We start from the raw sequence: 15,000 nt of genomic DNA, 5'->3' as shown, positions 1-15,000 counted from the left end.
ATATATATATATATATATATATATATATATATATATATATATATATATATATATATATATATGTATGTATCTATGTATATGTGTATATATGTAATAAGTAAACAAATATTTAATAAATAAATACATATTAAACATATAAACATATACTGTACACAATAATTAATGTTCTCATGAATAAATAATTAGGAAATTTATGGTTCACAGAGGACATTTTTTTTTAAAGGTTCAAGATGTTTATTATAATATTTCTTCTTTGAACTTTGCGAACACTTGCAGTTTGAACAGTTCCTTAAACTAAATAATATTAGTACTTTGTTTGATTTACTTGCTTACTCCATTCCATAATTTAATTTCACTTACTAATATGCTAAAGGTTTTAAGTGTTGTACGTGCATACACATTTTTGAAATTTTATTTTCCTCCAAGGTTATATTTCTAATATTTTGAGAAGAATTGGTGTACATTCTTGGGTAGCAAATTATACTTTGCTTTGTACATAATTGTAGCTGTTTGTAAATGCACCAAGCCGTTGAATTTCAATATTTTTGATTCAATAAAATAAAGGGTTTGTGTGTTCTCAATATCCAACATTATGTATTATTTTAACTGATCTCTTTTGTAACACGGTTAGTGAATGAAGCGCACATTTGTAGTTGTTTGCCCATATTTCTGCACAATAACTCAGATATGGTAACACTAGCGAGCAGTAGAGAGGTTAGTGTTATCACTTTAAATAGAAATGATTGATAACTGCACTTTGATAAACTGTCGCCAGCTTACTACCTTAAAGGGGACCTATCATGCAAAACCAACTTTTCTTACCTATTGGTAGCAGTTTTGTGTATTTGGGATCTGCATAAGTCTCGAAAATGTGGAATCAAACCGTAGTGGTGTTGCAGAGATATTTATAAAACAATCTTGCCTTCCTTCACACTTCTGGACCCGTTTGGAATTTACTCCTTTAGTGACGTTTTGCCACATGCGACGTCTGTGGATTATCAATTTATGGTATGAGTTTACCCAAAATGCTTTGCGCTGGCTTTTTTTTTTTTTTTTTTGCTTGTGGGGCAGACTGGCTCATACAGGCACATGCATCCCCTGCTATTGACAAAAAAACAACTTGGTCCAAAAAACAACTTGGTCCACAAAAGGGTTAAGTGTGTGTTTTTGAGCACATTCAACAATACCGAAATAAAATAGAATAAAGATGATCATTTTGGCCAATATTACTGTTATATGACATTCTAATAGGTTAGTTTGACCCTACTGATGATGTGTGTAGATCACATTTCATGTACATTCGTGTAAAAGTTTAAAAACATTTTTGTGTATGACATTCTGATAACAGAATTGCATGTATGTGAAAATAGTTGGGTCCTTTTTTTAGGTTATTTAAATGATGTAAGCAAGCACTTTATTGTGATTATATAGATTTATAATTTACATTTTCTGCTGGATCTACTGTCTATTTTATGCTGCCCTTTTTTTTTTTTTTTGCTGCAGCTGTTACATATACTGTAATATTGTACATGGTAATTTGGATTTGTTATATATTGTATATATTATATAAACATATAATATAATATTGTAATATATTAGTATACATTATATACTGTATATATAATATGTAAATATTACATATATGTTATATATATATATATATATTGTACTATGGTACATTTTTAGTGTACTTTAGACCTTTTGTTTTCACCATCTTTTGTGCTCTTGTGTGCATTATCCTTTCCATCCGTACCCTTTCCATCCTTTGTAGCTGAGCTACTGTGTGAACAATTTCCCTTGTGGATCAATAAAGTTTGTCTAAGTCTAATCACAAATAAAACTAATTAAAAAGTGTGATTAGTCTGATTTTAGTTTGATTTGACAACACATTTTTTAAATTTCTGAATATTAAATAAAAGACCACAACAGATGAGCACCGTTTTCAACATGAATTATTCAAATATTGATGCTAAGGTGTTGTTTTGTGTCTTTTTTTTCTCCCTAGTTCTCTTTTTAGAATGTACTAGGCTGCAAAACACATTCCACTGCAGGGGAACTTAACTGAGCAAAGCCTGAGAACCACTGAAATGGAGAATATTTTGTGCAAAGACTCTGCTCACCACACCTTTTTTTTTTTTTTTTTTAACCCTTCTGACACAATGCTGTAGATTTCTTGGATTTTGTCCTGTCCAAATAGCAAAACATCTCCAAACATAAGACATGCAATATATACAAACGATTCAAACTGTAATTCTATGCTCTTTCGTACATTTTGGGATTAGAATCTGGTTCTTGCTGCGGATAAAATGTCTGCAGTGCCGTGGTTCTTTGTCCCTGCAGCGTGTAAGCGAGTGGCCCCCAGGGAGGACGGCTAATATGAGGAATAGCATCCTCTCGGAATATGAAACAACGTCACTATAGCAGACTTGAGCTGTGCAGCCGGAGGGAGTGGCAGCATCACTTCACATATTCCCTGCTGTGTTCCTGGACATTACACTACACTGCTGTAACATGCACAAGATATGACAATTGCCCAGTGGTGATTATTGCACGAGGTAAACTGCTCTAGGTGTGAAAGATACAGCTGACAATAGGCAAGGCAAGGCAAGGCAACTTTATTTGTATAGCGCTTTTCATACACAAGGCAGACTCAAAGTGCTTCACAGACAACAAAGTGAAATGAAAGAAAATAAAAGCAAAATTAAAATGCAGACAATAAAAATAAAAACAGTGCAGACGTTAAAAGTTAAAAGATTAAAAGATTTAGCTTAAAGCTAAGGTGAACATAAAAGTCTTCAGTCTAGTTTTAAAAGTAGTGAGAGTTGGGGAGAGTCTGACATCTTCAGGAAGTTTATTCCAGCTATGTGTTGCATAGTGACTGAATGATGATCTCCCTTGATTTGAGTTGACAATAGGGGTCAAATACTCTATATTGCCACAAGTATTTGGCCACCTGCCTTGACTCACATATGAACTTGAAGTGCCATCCCATTCCTAACCCATAGGGTTCAATATGATGTCGGTCCACCTTTTGCAGCTATCACAGCTTCAACTAATCTGGGAAGGCTGTCCACAAGGTTGCGGAGTGTGTTTATAGGAATTTTTGACCATGCTTCCAAAAGCGCATTGGTGAGGTCACACACTGATGTTGGTGGAGAAGACCTGGCTCTCAGTCTCCGTTCTGATTCATCCCAAAGGTTTTCCATCGGGTTCAGGTCAGGACTCTGTGCAGGCCAGTCAACTTCATCCACACCAGACTCTGTCATCCATGTCTTTATGGACCTTGCTTTGTGCACTGGTGCACAGTCATGTTGGAAGAGGAAGGGGCCCAACTCCTGAAAAACAACCCCACACCATAATTCCTTCTCCACAAAATTTCACACTCGTGTAGAGGATTGTCCGAAGCTTAAACAGCAACAAAAGGGAGTTTAGTACAAAAAGTTTATTTACCCATAGTCAAAAGTGCAAAGTTGGATTAAGCTGCCCATGCAGACAAACAAACGTCCTCCGGAGGACACAAGAATCAAGCAATCTCTCCCAGCCCTTGTCACTTGGCCATTTTATCTGTTTCCCCATGCCCCAAGGTCCCGTTGTTTTCGACATGTTTGTTTTGCAACATCCTTGAATCCCTTAGTCATGCTTAGACAATCAAAACATTTTGTAGAATGGTCAGAGCGACTCCATATTCGACTTTGTCCTACATCTGGTCCTTCAATGGTATAGAATAGAAGAGAAATGAAACAAGCAGACATTCTTGATAGACACGAAATATAGCTCAAAGGTCAGAAATTCTACTACACTCGGCACAATGCAGTCCGAAATGTACCGTTCTACTGGCAACCTCCGGACTCGTCCATCAGATTGCCAGATGGAAAAGCGTGATTCATCACTCCACTGCTCCAGAGTCCAGTGGCGACGTGCTTTACACCACTGCCTCCGACGTGATGTATGGCTTAGGTTCAGCCGCTCGGCCATGGAAACCCTTATCAGCTTCCGCTCTACCCTCTCTGTCAGTTTACGTGGCCTACCATTTCGCGGCTGAGTTGCTGTTGTTCCCAAACTCTTCCATTTTCTTATAATAAAGCCGACAGTTGACTTATGAATATTTAGGAGCGAGGAAATTTCACGACTGGATTTGTTGCACAGGTGGCATCCCATGACAGTTCCACGCTGGAAATCACCCATTCTTTCATGCCAGTCTCCATGCCTAAGTGCTTGATTTTATACACCTGTGTTCGGGCCAAGTGATTACGACACCTGATTCTGATCATTTGGATGGGTGGCCAAATACTTTTGGCAATATGGTGTACTTAGATGCATCATCTTAGTGAGCGCCAACACAAGAGTTGTATAGCAAATTCTGCTGACTTTTTTATTTGTTTATTTTAACGCTCACTTTTGTCTTCTGCAGAGGCCGCCAATGGCAACGTCCCCAGCGGCCAGCGGCCGCCGCCTCGCATCCGCAACGTTCAGATCAACAACCAGATCGTCAAGCTCAAGTACTGCTACACGTGCAAGATCTTCCGGCCGCCGCGAGCGTCCCACTGCAGCATCTGCGACAACTGTGTTGGTGAGCGCAAAGTGTCTTTGAAGTGCGGCTCTATTTTTAGGGGTTTGAGGAAGTCATTGTTTTAAACCTGGTAAAAAAAGCCTGATCTCCGCTTCCTATTTGGCTTTCATTGTAATGACATTGTTAAAAGAACACATGTGATGACTAACCGACAAACATCTTTGTACAAAACCCAAAACCAGTGAAGTTTGCACGTTGTGTAATTCGTAAATAAAAACAGAATACAATGATTTGCAAATCCTTTTCAACTTATATTCAATTGAATAGACTGCAAAGACAATATATTTAATGTTCCAACTGAGAAACTTATTTTTTTTTGCCCATAATCATTAACTTAGAATTTAATGGCAGCAACACATTGCAAAAAAGTTGGCACAGGGGCATTTTTACCACTGTGTTACATGGCCTTTCCTTTTAACAACACTCAGTAAACGTTTGGGAACTGAGGAGACCAATTTTTGAAGCTTTTCAGGTGGAATTCTTTCCCATTCTTGCTTGATGTACAGCTTAAGTTGTTCAACAGTCCGGGGGTCTCCGTTGTGGTATTTTAGGCTTCATAATGCACCACACATTTTCAATGGGAGACAGGTCTGGACTACACAAAGGCCAGTCTAGTACCCACACTCTTTTACTATGAAGCCACATTGATGTAACATGTGGCTTGGCATTGTCTTGCTGAAATAAGCAGGGGCGTCCATGATAACGTTGTTTGGATGGCAACATATGTTGCTCCAAAACCTGTATGTACCTTTCAGAATTAATGGTGCCTTCACAGATGTGTAAGTTACCCATGCCTTGGGCACTAATACACCCCCATACCATCACAGATGCTGGCTTTTCAACTTTGCGCCTAGAACAATCCAGATGGTTCTTTTCCTCTATGTTCCGGAGGACACAACGTCCACAGTTTCCAAAAACAATTTGAAATGTGGACTCGTCAGACCACAAAACACTTTTCCACTTTGTATCAGTCCATCTTTGATGAGCTCGGGCCCAGCGAAGCCGGCGGTGTTTCTGGGTGTTGTTGATAAATGGCTAAAGTAAGTAAGTAGAGTTTTAACTTGCACTCACAGATATAGCGACAAACTGTAGTTACTGGTAGTGGTTTTCTGAAGTGTTCCTGAGCCCATGTGGTGATATCCTTTACACACTGATGTCGCTTTTTGATGCAGTACCGCCTGAGGGATCCAAGGTTACGGGCATTCAATGTTACGTGCAGTAATTTCTCCAAATTCTCTGAACCGTTTGATGATATTACAGACCGTAGCTGGTGAAATCCCCAAATTCCTTGCAATAGCTCGTTGAGAAATGTTGTTCTTAAACTGTTGGACAATTTACTCACGCATTTGTTGACAAAGTGGTGACCCTCGCCCCATCTTTGTTTGTGAATGACTGAGCATTTCATGGAAGCTGCTTTTATACCCAATCATGGCACCCACCTGTTCCCAATTAGCCTGTTCACCTGTGGGATGTTCCAAATTAGTGTTTGATGAGCATTCCTCCACTCTTTCAATCTTTTTTGCCACTTGTGCCAGCTTTTTTAAAACATGTTGCATGCAACAAATTCCAAATGAGCTAATATTTACAAAAAGTAACAAAGTTTTCCAGTTGGAACATTAAATATCCTGTCTTTGCAGTCTATTCAATTGAATATAAGTTGAAAAGGATTTGCAAATCATTGCATTTTGTTTTTATTTACCATTTACACAACGTGCCAACTTCACTGGTTTTGGGGTTTGTATATTATTTATTCAATAATATTTATAATGTATTATTTATTATATAATATTTATTATGTTATTTATTATTGATTTCTATTTATTTTTATTATTTTATTATTATATATTTTCTTATCTCAAACTGTGAAGTATGTTGAGGTAGTGGTGTGAATAATTATATAGCCAATCTGATAATACAACAGAAAAAACTTAGTACACGAACATGATTTTTCAAACCATACAAAAGGAAATAAGTAACATAATAAAAGCATTAATATAAATGAATTCATAAGAACTATTATTAGAATAAAAAGTAAGTCACAATTCGGTCATTTACATGTTAACGTGAAAATACTGAACATGTAAACAGAAGCACTCAACGTTGATCTTAAAAGTATTGATATTTTGATTTGAGAATACATTTTGGAGTAGAAAGATCTGGTATCGATATTTCAGTATCGATCCGCACATCACAACTCCAAAGGCTTCTCTGCCTCACCAGGTGTGAAGATCACCGCACGTCGCTCTATGCAAATAGGTGTATAATAATAGAAGGGGTGCAGCATTGACTCTTCCGTGGCCTTCCATCAAGTTTCAGTGTTGCATAAAAGCCTTCTTGGCAGGGGAATAAACAGCCGCTAATCCATCTGTAATATAATTATTATCGATGTCGCCACTGCAACCTGAAGTTTATCTTTAAACAAACAGTATCCCTGACACTTTTATTCCACCATTTACCTCCATTTTTGCCTTCTTATATTATTGTTTTTAAAGCACACCCTTAGACTCCTGTGAACATACTGTAGCACACATTGTGTTCATTTGGACCCTGCTCTGTCCTTATTAACAATATATACAGTATAACCATCTCATTTCTACATTGTAACACAATGTGTTCATTTAGACCCGGGGGCTCTTGAACCATATGCAGCTCTTTGTCGCCGCCCTAGTGGTTTCCTGGAGTTTAAAAAAAAAAAAAAAAAAAAGTATCAAAAGGAAAAAAATGAGGGAAAATATATATTTTTTGTTTTAATATGGTTTCTGTAGGAGGCGAGGGCCGTTTTGTCCTACTAATTTCGGCGGTCCTTGAACTCACCGTAGTTTTCAACGCTTTCTTTGGACTCGTATTGAGCGAGCAAAACTATAAAAAAAATTGCCGCACAAAGTAACAATTAGCAGAGTAGCCAACCACAGAACTGCTGTGTTAACTATGATTACAGCATATTAATTTATGTTAGAAAAATAGAAACTCCAAAGTAGTGACGACCGATAACTCAAATTTTCTTTCTGATCTGATACCTAGTAAAATTCAGGCTGATATTAGCGATACCGATATCCTGTGCAAATGTACCGAATGTGTCTGCTAAAATTTGAAAGGTTGTGTATTTAAAATAACATAGCATAAAAAATACAGTTATTTATCCATTATAATTATTTTTAATATATTGTTTATTCAATAATATTTCTAATATATTATTTATTATATAATATTTATTTTGTCAACAACTCGCAGCTTTTCAACCATATGCAGCTCTTTGTTGCCGCCTAAGTGATTCCCTGGAGTTTTAAAAAAATGTATCAAAAGGAAAAAGATGGGGAAAACATACATATTTTTTGTTTTAATATAGTTTCTGTATGAGGACAAACATGACACAAACCTTCCTAAGTTTTAGAAAGCCCACTGTTTAATGTTTGTGTTTATGCTTCACTGATGAGAGTAGTTGGTGAGCGCCGTTTTGTCCTACTAAATTCGACGGTCCTTGAACTCACCGTAGTTTTCAACGCTTTCATTGGACTCATATTGAGCGAGCAAAACTAGAAAAAAATTGCCGCACAAAGTAACAATTAGCAGAGTAGCCAACCACAGAACTGCTGTAGTAACTATGATTACGGCATATTCATTTATGTTAAAAAAAAAGAAAAAAGAAAGAAACTCCAAGGTAGTGATGTCCGATAACTTTAATTTTCTTTCGGATCCGATACCTTGTAAAATTCAGGCTGATAATAGCGATACCGATACTCTCTGCAATTATACCTAATGTGTATGCTAAAATTTAAAAGGTTGTGTATTTAAAATAACATAGCATAAAAAATAGTTATTTATCCACTATAATTATTTTTAATGTATTATTTATTCAATAATATTTCTAATATATTTAGGGCTGCAACTAACGATTAATTTGATAATCGATTAATCTGTCGATTATTACTTCGATTAATCGAATAATAATCGGATAAAAGAGACAAACTACATTTCTATCCTTTCCAGTATTTTATTGAAAAAAAGCAGCATACTGGCACCATACTTATTTTGATTATTGTTTCTCAGCTGTTTGTACATGTTGCATCCATCCATCCATTTTCTACCGCTTATTAGTTTATAAAAAAAAAAATATATATAAAAAAAATCAAAAAAAAAATCGCCTCTGCGCATGCGCATAGCATAGATCCAACGAATCGATGACTAAATTAATCGCCAACTATTTTTATAATCAATTTTAATCGATTTAATCGATTAGTTGTTGCAGCCCTAAATATATTATTTATTATATAATATTTATGATGTCAACAACCCGCAGCTCTTTAGCCATATGCAGCTCTTTAGCGCCACCCTAGTGGTTCCCTGGTTTCTGTAGGAGGACCAACATGACACAAACCTTCCTAATTGTTAGAAAGCCCACTGTTTAATGTTTGTGTTTCCACTTCACTGATGAGAGTCGTTGGTGAGCGCCGTTTGGTCCTACTAATTTCGTCAGTCCTTGAACTCACCGTAGTTGTGTGGACTGTGACGCAACAGTTTGTTTACATGTATAACTTTCTCCGACGTTTCATGCCACTCCTTCTTGGTCTCATTTTGTCCGCCAAACCTTTTATGCTGTGCGTGAATGCACAAAGGTGAGCTGTGTTGATGTTATTGACTTGTGTGGAGTGCTAATCAGGCATATTTGGTCAGTGCATGACTGCAAGCTAATCCATGCTAACATGTTATTTAGGCTAGCCGTATGTACATATTGCATCATTATGCCTCGTTTGTAGGTATATTTGAGCTCATTCAATTTCCTTTACTTATGTCCTCTGTGTATTTAATTTATATTTGCAAGTCTCATGGCACATTATCTGTATGTAATTTTGGCTACATTTCTGATAGTTGTCTGTGTGCCATGTTGTTCCAGACCACAGCAAACGTTACCCAGCTTGCCAAAGATTTTACTAATGTTTGCCGATGTTGTAAAACAATGTGTAAAATAAATATTAAAGTCAACGAAGATTTGCGACACATAGTCATTTTGATAGTAGGCTACTACTATCTGACCTGTCTGACAAGCCTATATATGTGTTGGTCATGTATGATGTATTTTTGTTATTTTTGTTTTGTGATGTGTAATGTCTATTGTTTAAATGTACGGCAGTGAAAATGAATTCCCCCAACGGGGACCAATAAATCTAATCTAATCTAAATCTATAGCTATTATAGACACTTACATCATGTGTTGCCTTCATTATAACACTTATATAGGACTTTTAATATTTTGCGGCTCCAGACGGATTTGTTTTTTGTATTTTTGGTCCAATATGGCTCCTTCAACATTTTGGGTTGCCGACTCATGATTTAGACCAGGGATCAGGCCCGCGAACAGGTTTTATCCGGCCCGCGGGATGAGTTTGCGAAGTATAAAAACAAGCCAAAATTTTTGAATGAAAGAAACTGCTGTTCTAAATGTGTCCACTAGATGTCGCAATAGCAATTATTTGTATCTTTGTAGATGTAGATGATGCTACATATGTAAAAACTACATGATTTTAGTACTTCGGTCGAGGAAAATGAGCAAACTACATAAATAACATGTAATTTGATTTTGCTATTATTTTTTATTATGATAGATTGAAAATTAACACTGAGTTGATGAACATTATCACATAATTTATTCAGAAAGTATAAATAACGACAAACAAAGGTAGTGTTGCGCTTGTAGCGTGAAAGCAAGACAACTTGAAGTATCGTTGACGCACAAAAACGTGTGCGTCGTTTATTAATCAAAAACTACAATGAATGAACGCTTACATCACACACACTCAAAAATGGCGGGAACAACAAACCCCCACCTTTGGGAGAATCTCCTGACGGCCACTTAAAGGGGCCGCACCGAATTACTCGCTCTTAACTGCATATATGAATGCTAAACAAGAACAACATTGTCATGTGCACAATCGAACAGTACAGTGAATAATGATGACAAAGTCAAGTAACAAGTGTTGTGAGTTATGTCTTTAAATCAACCGCTACAGTAGAATACTATTAAACCTAACATGTAAGTGTAAAAAAACAACAACATTATGATTTGTACATTTTCAGAATGTGCTTGTTCTATTTATAAACAAAGAAAACAATCTGAAGTTGTCTTTATTTTTAAGTTATCGTGCCGTGATTTTACCGGTCCTGCCCACTTGGGAGTAGATTTTTCTCCATGTGGCCCCTGATCTAAAATGAGTTTGACTCCCCCGATTTAGACTCTGTTCTGCCCTTATCAACAATATATTCAGCATAACCATCTCACTTCTACATTTTCACCATCTCCACCCTCCTTTCTTTTTTTGTCCCCTCAGACCGCTTTGACCACCACTGCCCGTGGGTGGGCAACTGCGTGGGCAAGAGGAACTACCGCTACTTCTACTTGTTCACGCTCTCCCTCTCGCTGCTCACCATTTACATCTTCACCTTTGACATCGTCCACGTGGTCATGCGTGAGTATCCCGCCTGTTGTTGAAAGAAAGGCCTGCACTCGTGCTGTATGACTGTGACCTCAAAGCCTTATCCAGGCTGTAGTCCCGGGGCATGACATGATGTGCATGTGATAAAAAAAAAAAATCCCCCTGTATCCATTTTTAACAACATGATGACAAATGTGTTTTTTTGTAGCTTTTATTTTGGGGAATTTTCAATACTGTATGTCTTTGTGTTGCTCTGTTCACAGGCTCAGTGGATGATGGCTTTCTGAGCACGTTGAAGGAAACACCCGGAACATATCCTTTTTAAGAACTGCGATACAGACCCCCAAAAAACTGCTACTGCAGGAAGGGGATTCATATGGCCCCATTCGTCGTGATTTTCCTTGAAACATGAAACGTGACAAATATCCACTTTAGCCGCCAGATGGCAGTAGGGTGTTGAATATCTTGAAATGGGTTTTGTGGCAATTCTAACTTTGACCACAGCGTCAGTTGTGATGTAGAGTTGCAAAATGATTACCGTATTTTCCGGACTATAAGGCGCACTTAAAGGCCTACTGAAATGAAATTGTTTTATTTAAACGGGGATAGCAGATCCATTCTATGTGTCATACTTGATAATTTCGCGATATTGCCATATTTTTGCTGAAAGGATTTAGTAGAGAACATCGACGATAAAGTTCGCAACTTTTGGTCGCTGATAAAAAAAAGCCTTGCCTGTACCGGAAGTAGCGTGACGTCACAGGTTGAAAGGCTCCTCACATTTCCCCATTGTTTTCAATGCAGCGAGAGCGATTCGGACCGAGAGAGCGACGATTACCCCATTCATTTGAGCCAGGATGAAAGATTCGTGGATGAGGAACGTGAGAGTGAAGGACTAGAGTGCAGTGCAGGACGCATCTTTTTTCGCTCTGACCGTAACTTAGGTACAAGCTGGCTCATTGGATTCCACACTCTCTCCTTTTTCTATTGTGGATCACGGATTTGTATTTTAAACCACCTCGGATACTATATCCTCTTGAAAATGAGAGTCGAGAACGCGAAATGGACATTCACAGTGACTTTTATCTCCACGACAATACATCGGCGAAACACTTTAGCTACGGAGCTAACGTGATAGCATCCGGCTTAACTGCATATAGAAACAAAAGAAATAAGCCCCTGACTGGAAGGATAGACAGAAAATCAACAATACTATTAAACCATGTACATGTAACTACACGGTTAATGCTTTCCAGCCTGGCGAAGCTTAACAATGCTGTTGCTAACGACGCCATTGAAGCTAACTTAGCAATGGGACCTCACAGAGCTATGCTAAAAACATTAGCTATCCACCTACGCCAGCCAGCCCTCATCTGCTCATCAACACCCGTGCTCACCTGCGTTCCAGCGATCGACGGTGCGACGAAGGAGTTCCCCCGATCATCCGCTCATTCACGTAAGAGACTAGACGTATAAGATTTCATGGGATTTAGCGATTAGGAGTGACAGATTGTTTGGTAAACGTATAGCATGTTCTATATGTTATAGTTATTTGAATGACTCTTACCATAATATGTTACGTTAACATACCAGGCACGTTCTCAGTTGGTTATTTATGCCTCATATAACGTACACTTATTCAGCCTGTTGTTCACTATTCTTTATTTATTTAAAATTGCCTATCATATGTCTATTCTTAGTGTTGGCTTTTATCAAATAAATTTCCCCCAAAAATGCGACTTATACTCCAGTGCGACTTATACATGTTTTTTCCCTTCTTTATTATGCATTTTCGGCAGGTGCGACTTATACTCCGGTGCGACTTATACTCCGCAAAATACGGTAAATCCTGAAAAATTGCACGCCTCCGCCTTTGTAGTCCGTGGCGACGCCGTAGTCGATAAGATTCTTCTTTTTCCCGATCTTCTTGTCACGGGACATTCATCCTCCGCTGTTGCCATTTCTAATATAAAGTAACGTAAAGTTCTTACTTATATCTGTCAGTAAACTCGCCATGAAAGCGCTAAAACATACCGGTGTAGTGACTTTACATTATTCACCCAAGGAACTTTAGTTATTGAGAGTTCCGGTCGGACGGTTTTTCACAAGGAAGTGTTTTCAATTGAGAAAAAATAAATAAAAATGAAAGGCTCCTTTAATGCGCCCTATAATCCGGTGCGCCTTAAATATGAAAAAAGACCATTCGTCGGCAGTGCGCTTTATAATACGGTGCGCTCTATGGTCCGGAAAATACGGTGACCCCATCTTCCTCTACCGCGAGAGCCACCCAGGAATGGGTCCGTTTGAATCCCTTTCCTACTGTACTGTATTTGAGCAGAATTGAAATTAACTACTACATTTTCGAACTTTAATTGGTTCTTAAACAGGGTTCGTAAATAGAAAATTATAAGCAAGCTAAAAAAACAATGAAAGCATGAATTATGTGTTCCTTCTTTGACAAAAGTAATTTTTTTAAGTAAAAGTTTGTACACTTTGAACATAATATAAAGTGCTATATAGTACTGTATATCGAACACACATAACAAGGGGGTGATGCAACCAAAGAAAGAGGTAGGGGAAGATGGTAGGCAGTGTCGACAACGCTGTGGACACTTCCTGATTTTTTTCGCTTGTCCGTTGCTTTCTTTGGACTCATATTGAGCGAGCAAAACTATAAAAAAAAAAATTGCCGTACAAAGTAACAATTAGCAGAGTAGCCAACCACAGAACTGCTGACTGAATGAGTACGGAGATCGATAAGCCCGCCCACAATGGCTGCGCTTCGGGCACACAATGGGTGAATTAAACTTTCATACACCGAGACAAGGTTTGTACAACAAAGCATATTTTTATTCGGTATGGGGTTTGTAAATCTAAAAGTTTGTACAAGGAAGAGTTTGTAAACTGAGGTTCCATTGGAAAACATATAAACAATTAATTTACACACTTGCAACTAATTAAATAGTGGAGCAGTAACATTTTAAATTTGAGTAAAAATGTATAGTAATTGGTCATAAATATTTAAGCAGTAATTTAAAAAGAGACCGATTCTCCTTCAAAAAAATGCAAAAAATATCTCCTTTTTTGACAGGTATTGTGTATATGTTCATGTTATGTTGAGGCATGTCAGTTGGGAAAAAAGTGTAGGCTTTTAAAATAAAAGAATCATAAAAAACTGAAGAAAATGTATTACAAAAAATTAGTTGAACAGGTTTTTTTTGTAAAGTATTGGCTTCTAAAAAAAAAAGTTGGCAACATGGTGCCGCTAACACGCTAGCTTTATGTTTTCAAATGAATAACACTAATTATGTCAAGACTAATAGGTTAATAATACCAACAACTAGATTCAAGTTGCCCACAGTGCATTTTTGTGCTTTAATGTCGTGTTGATAAACAGCAGACTATTAATTATTTTAATCATTTTTATTCATGTGGATGCTAACTTTGATTTGCTATTTGAGCTAGCTTCTCACAAGATGGCAGTCAATGTTAGTTTTGTTGTTAGAGGCTTACTTTGCCACTATAGCCATCCAAAACATGTTAAACCTTAACATATTCTGTATTTTTTAAATAGTCAACATGCAATACATTTGTAAAAGGGATACAACAAGGGACAATAGCTGTTCTTCCGCCTCAAAAAAGTAGAACACGGCTCAGAGTTATTTTTGGTATTTATTTATATTTTTCAGTGGTTTTAGTGTCTGTTGCTATTTTCTTAACTCCCAATGTCACTGTGCTGGAGTTGCTGGTGTGTTTCTTCACCCTGTGGTCAGTGGTGGGCCTGACGGGCTTCCACACCTACCTGATCTCTCTCAACCAGACCACCAATGAAGATGTAAGTCCGATTTATATTCTATTCTTTTTTTAAGTATTGTTGCTGCTTCCCTTCAGTCCGGTTGTTTGAATCACCTTTCACTCCACATTCACCGTGTCGGGTACTTTGCACCTTTTTATTGACATTTCCAACGACGCACACGTGCAGTTACACATTTACAGAGCCTG

The 15,000-nt window shown here is 37.5% G+C and overlaps 1 protein-coding gene across 2 annotated transcripts in view; it reads left to right on the top strand.

Annotated features, from left to right (window-relative positions):
* The window catches only part of zdhhc9 (zinc finger DHHC-type palmitoyltransferase 9), a 65,093-nt gene that overhangs the window by 38,874 nt on the left and 11,219 nt on the right, over positions 1 to 15,000 (top strand). For both annotated transcript variants that reach the window (XM_062040140.1, XM_062040141.1), the window contains exons 3-6: positions 4,412 to 4,570; positions 10,894 to 11,031; positions 11,262 to 11,310; positions 14,731 to 14,833. In XM_062040140.1, coding sequence (XP_061896124.1) covers positions 4,412 to 4,570; positions 10,894 to 11,031; positions 11,262 to 11,310; positions 14,731 to 14,833 — 449 coding nt within the window. The remainder of the gene's footprint in view (positions 1 to 4,411; positions 4,571 to 10,893; positions 11,032 to 11,261; positions 11,311 to 14,730; positions 14,834 to 15,000) is intronic.

This window comes from Entelurus aequoreus, linkage group LG28, assembly GCF_033978785.1.
Source record: "Entelurus aequoreus isolate RoL-2023_Sb linkage group LG28, RoL_Eaeq_v1.1, whole genome shotgun sequence".
In the NCBI taxonomy this organism is placed as follows: domain Eukaryota; kingdom Metazoa; phylum Chordata; class Actinopteri; order Syngnathiformes; family Syngnathidae; genus Entelurus; species Entelurus aequoreus.
Note: the sequence above shows the minus strand (reverse complement) of the source record. Positions and strands in the feature narration are given on the sequence as shown.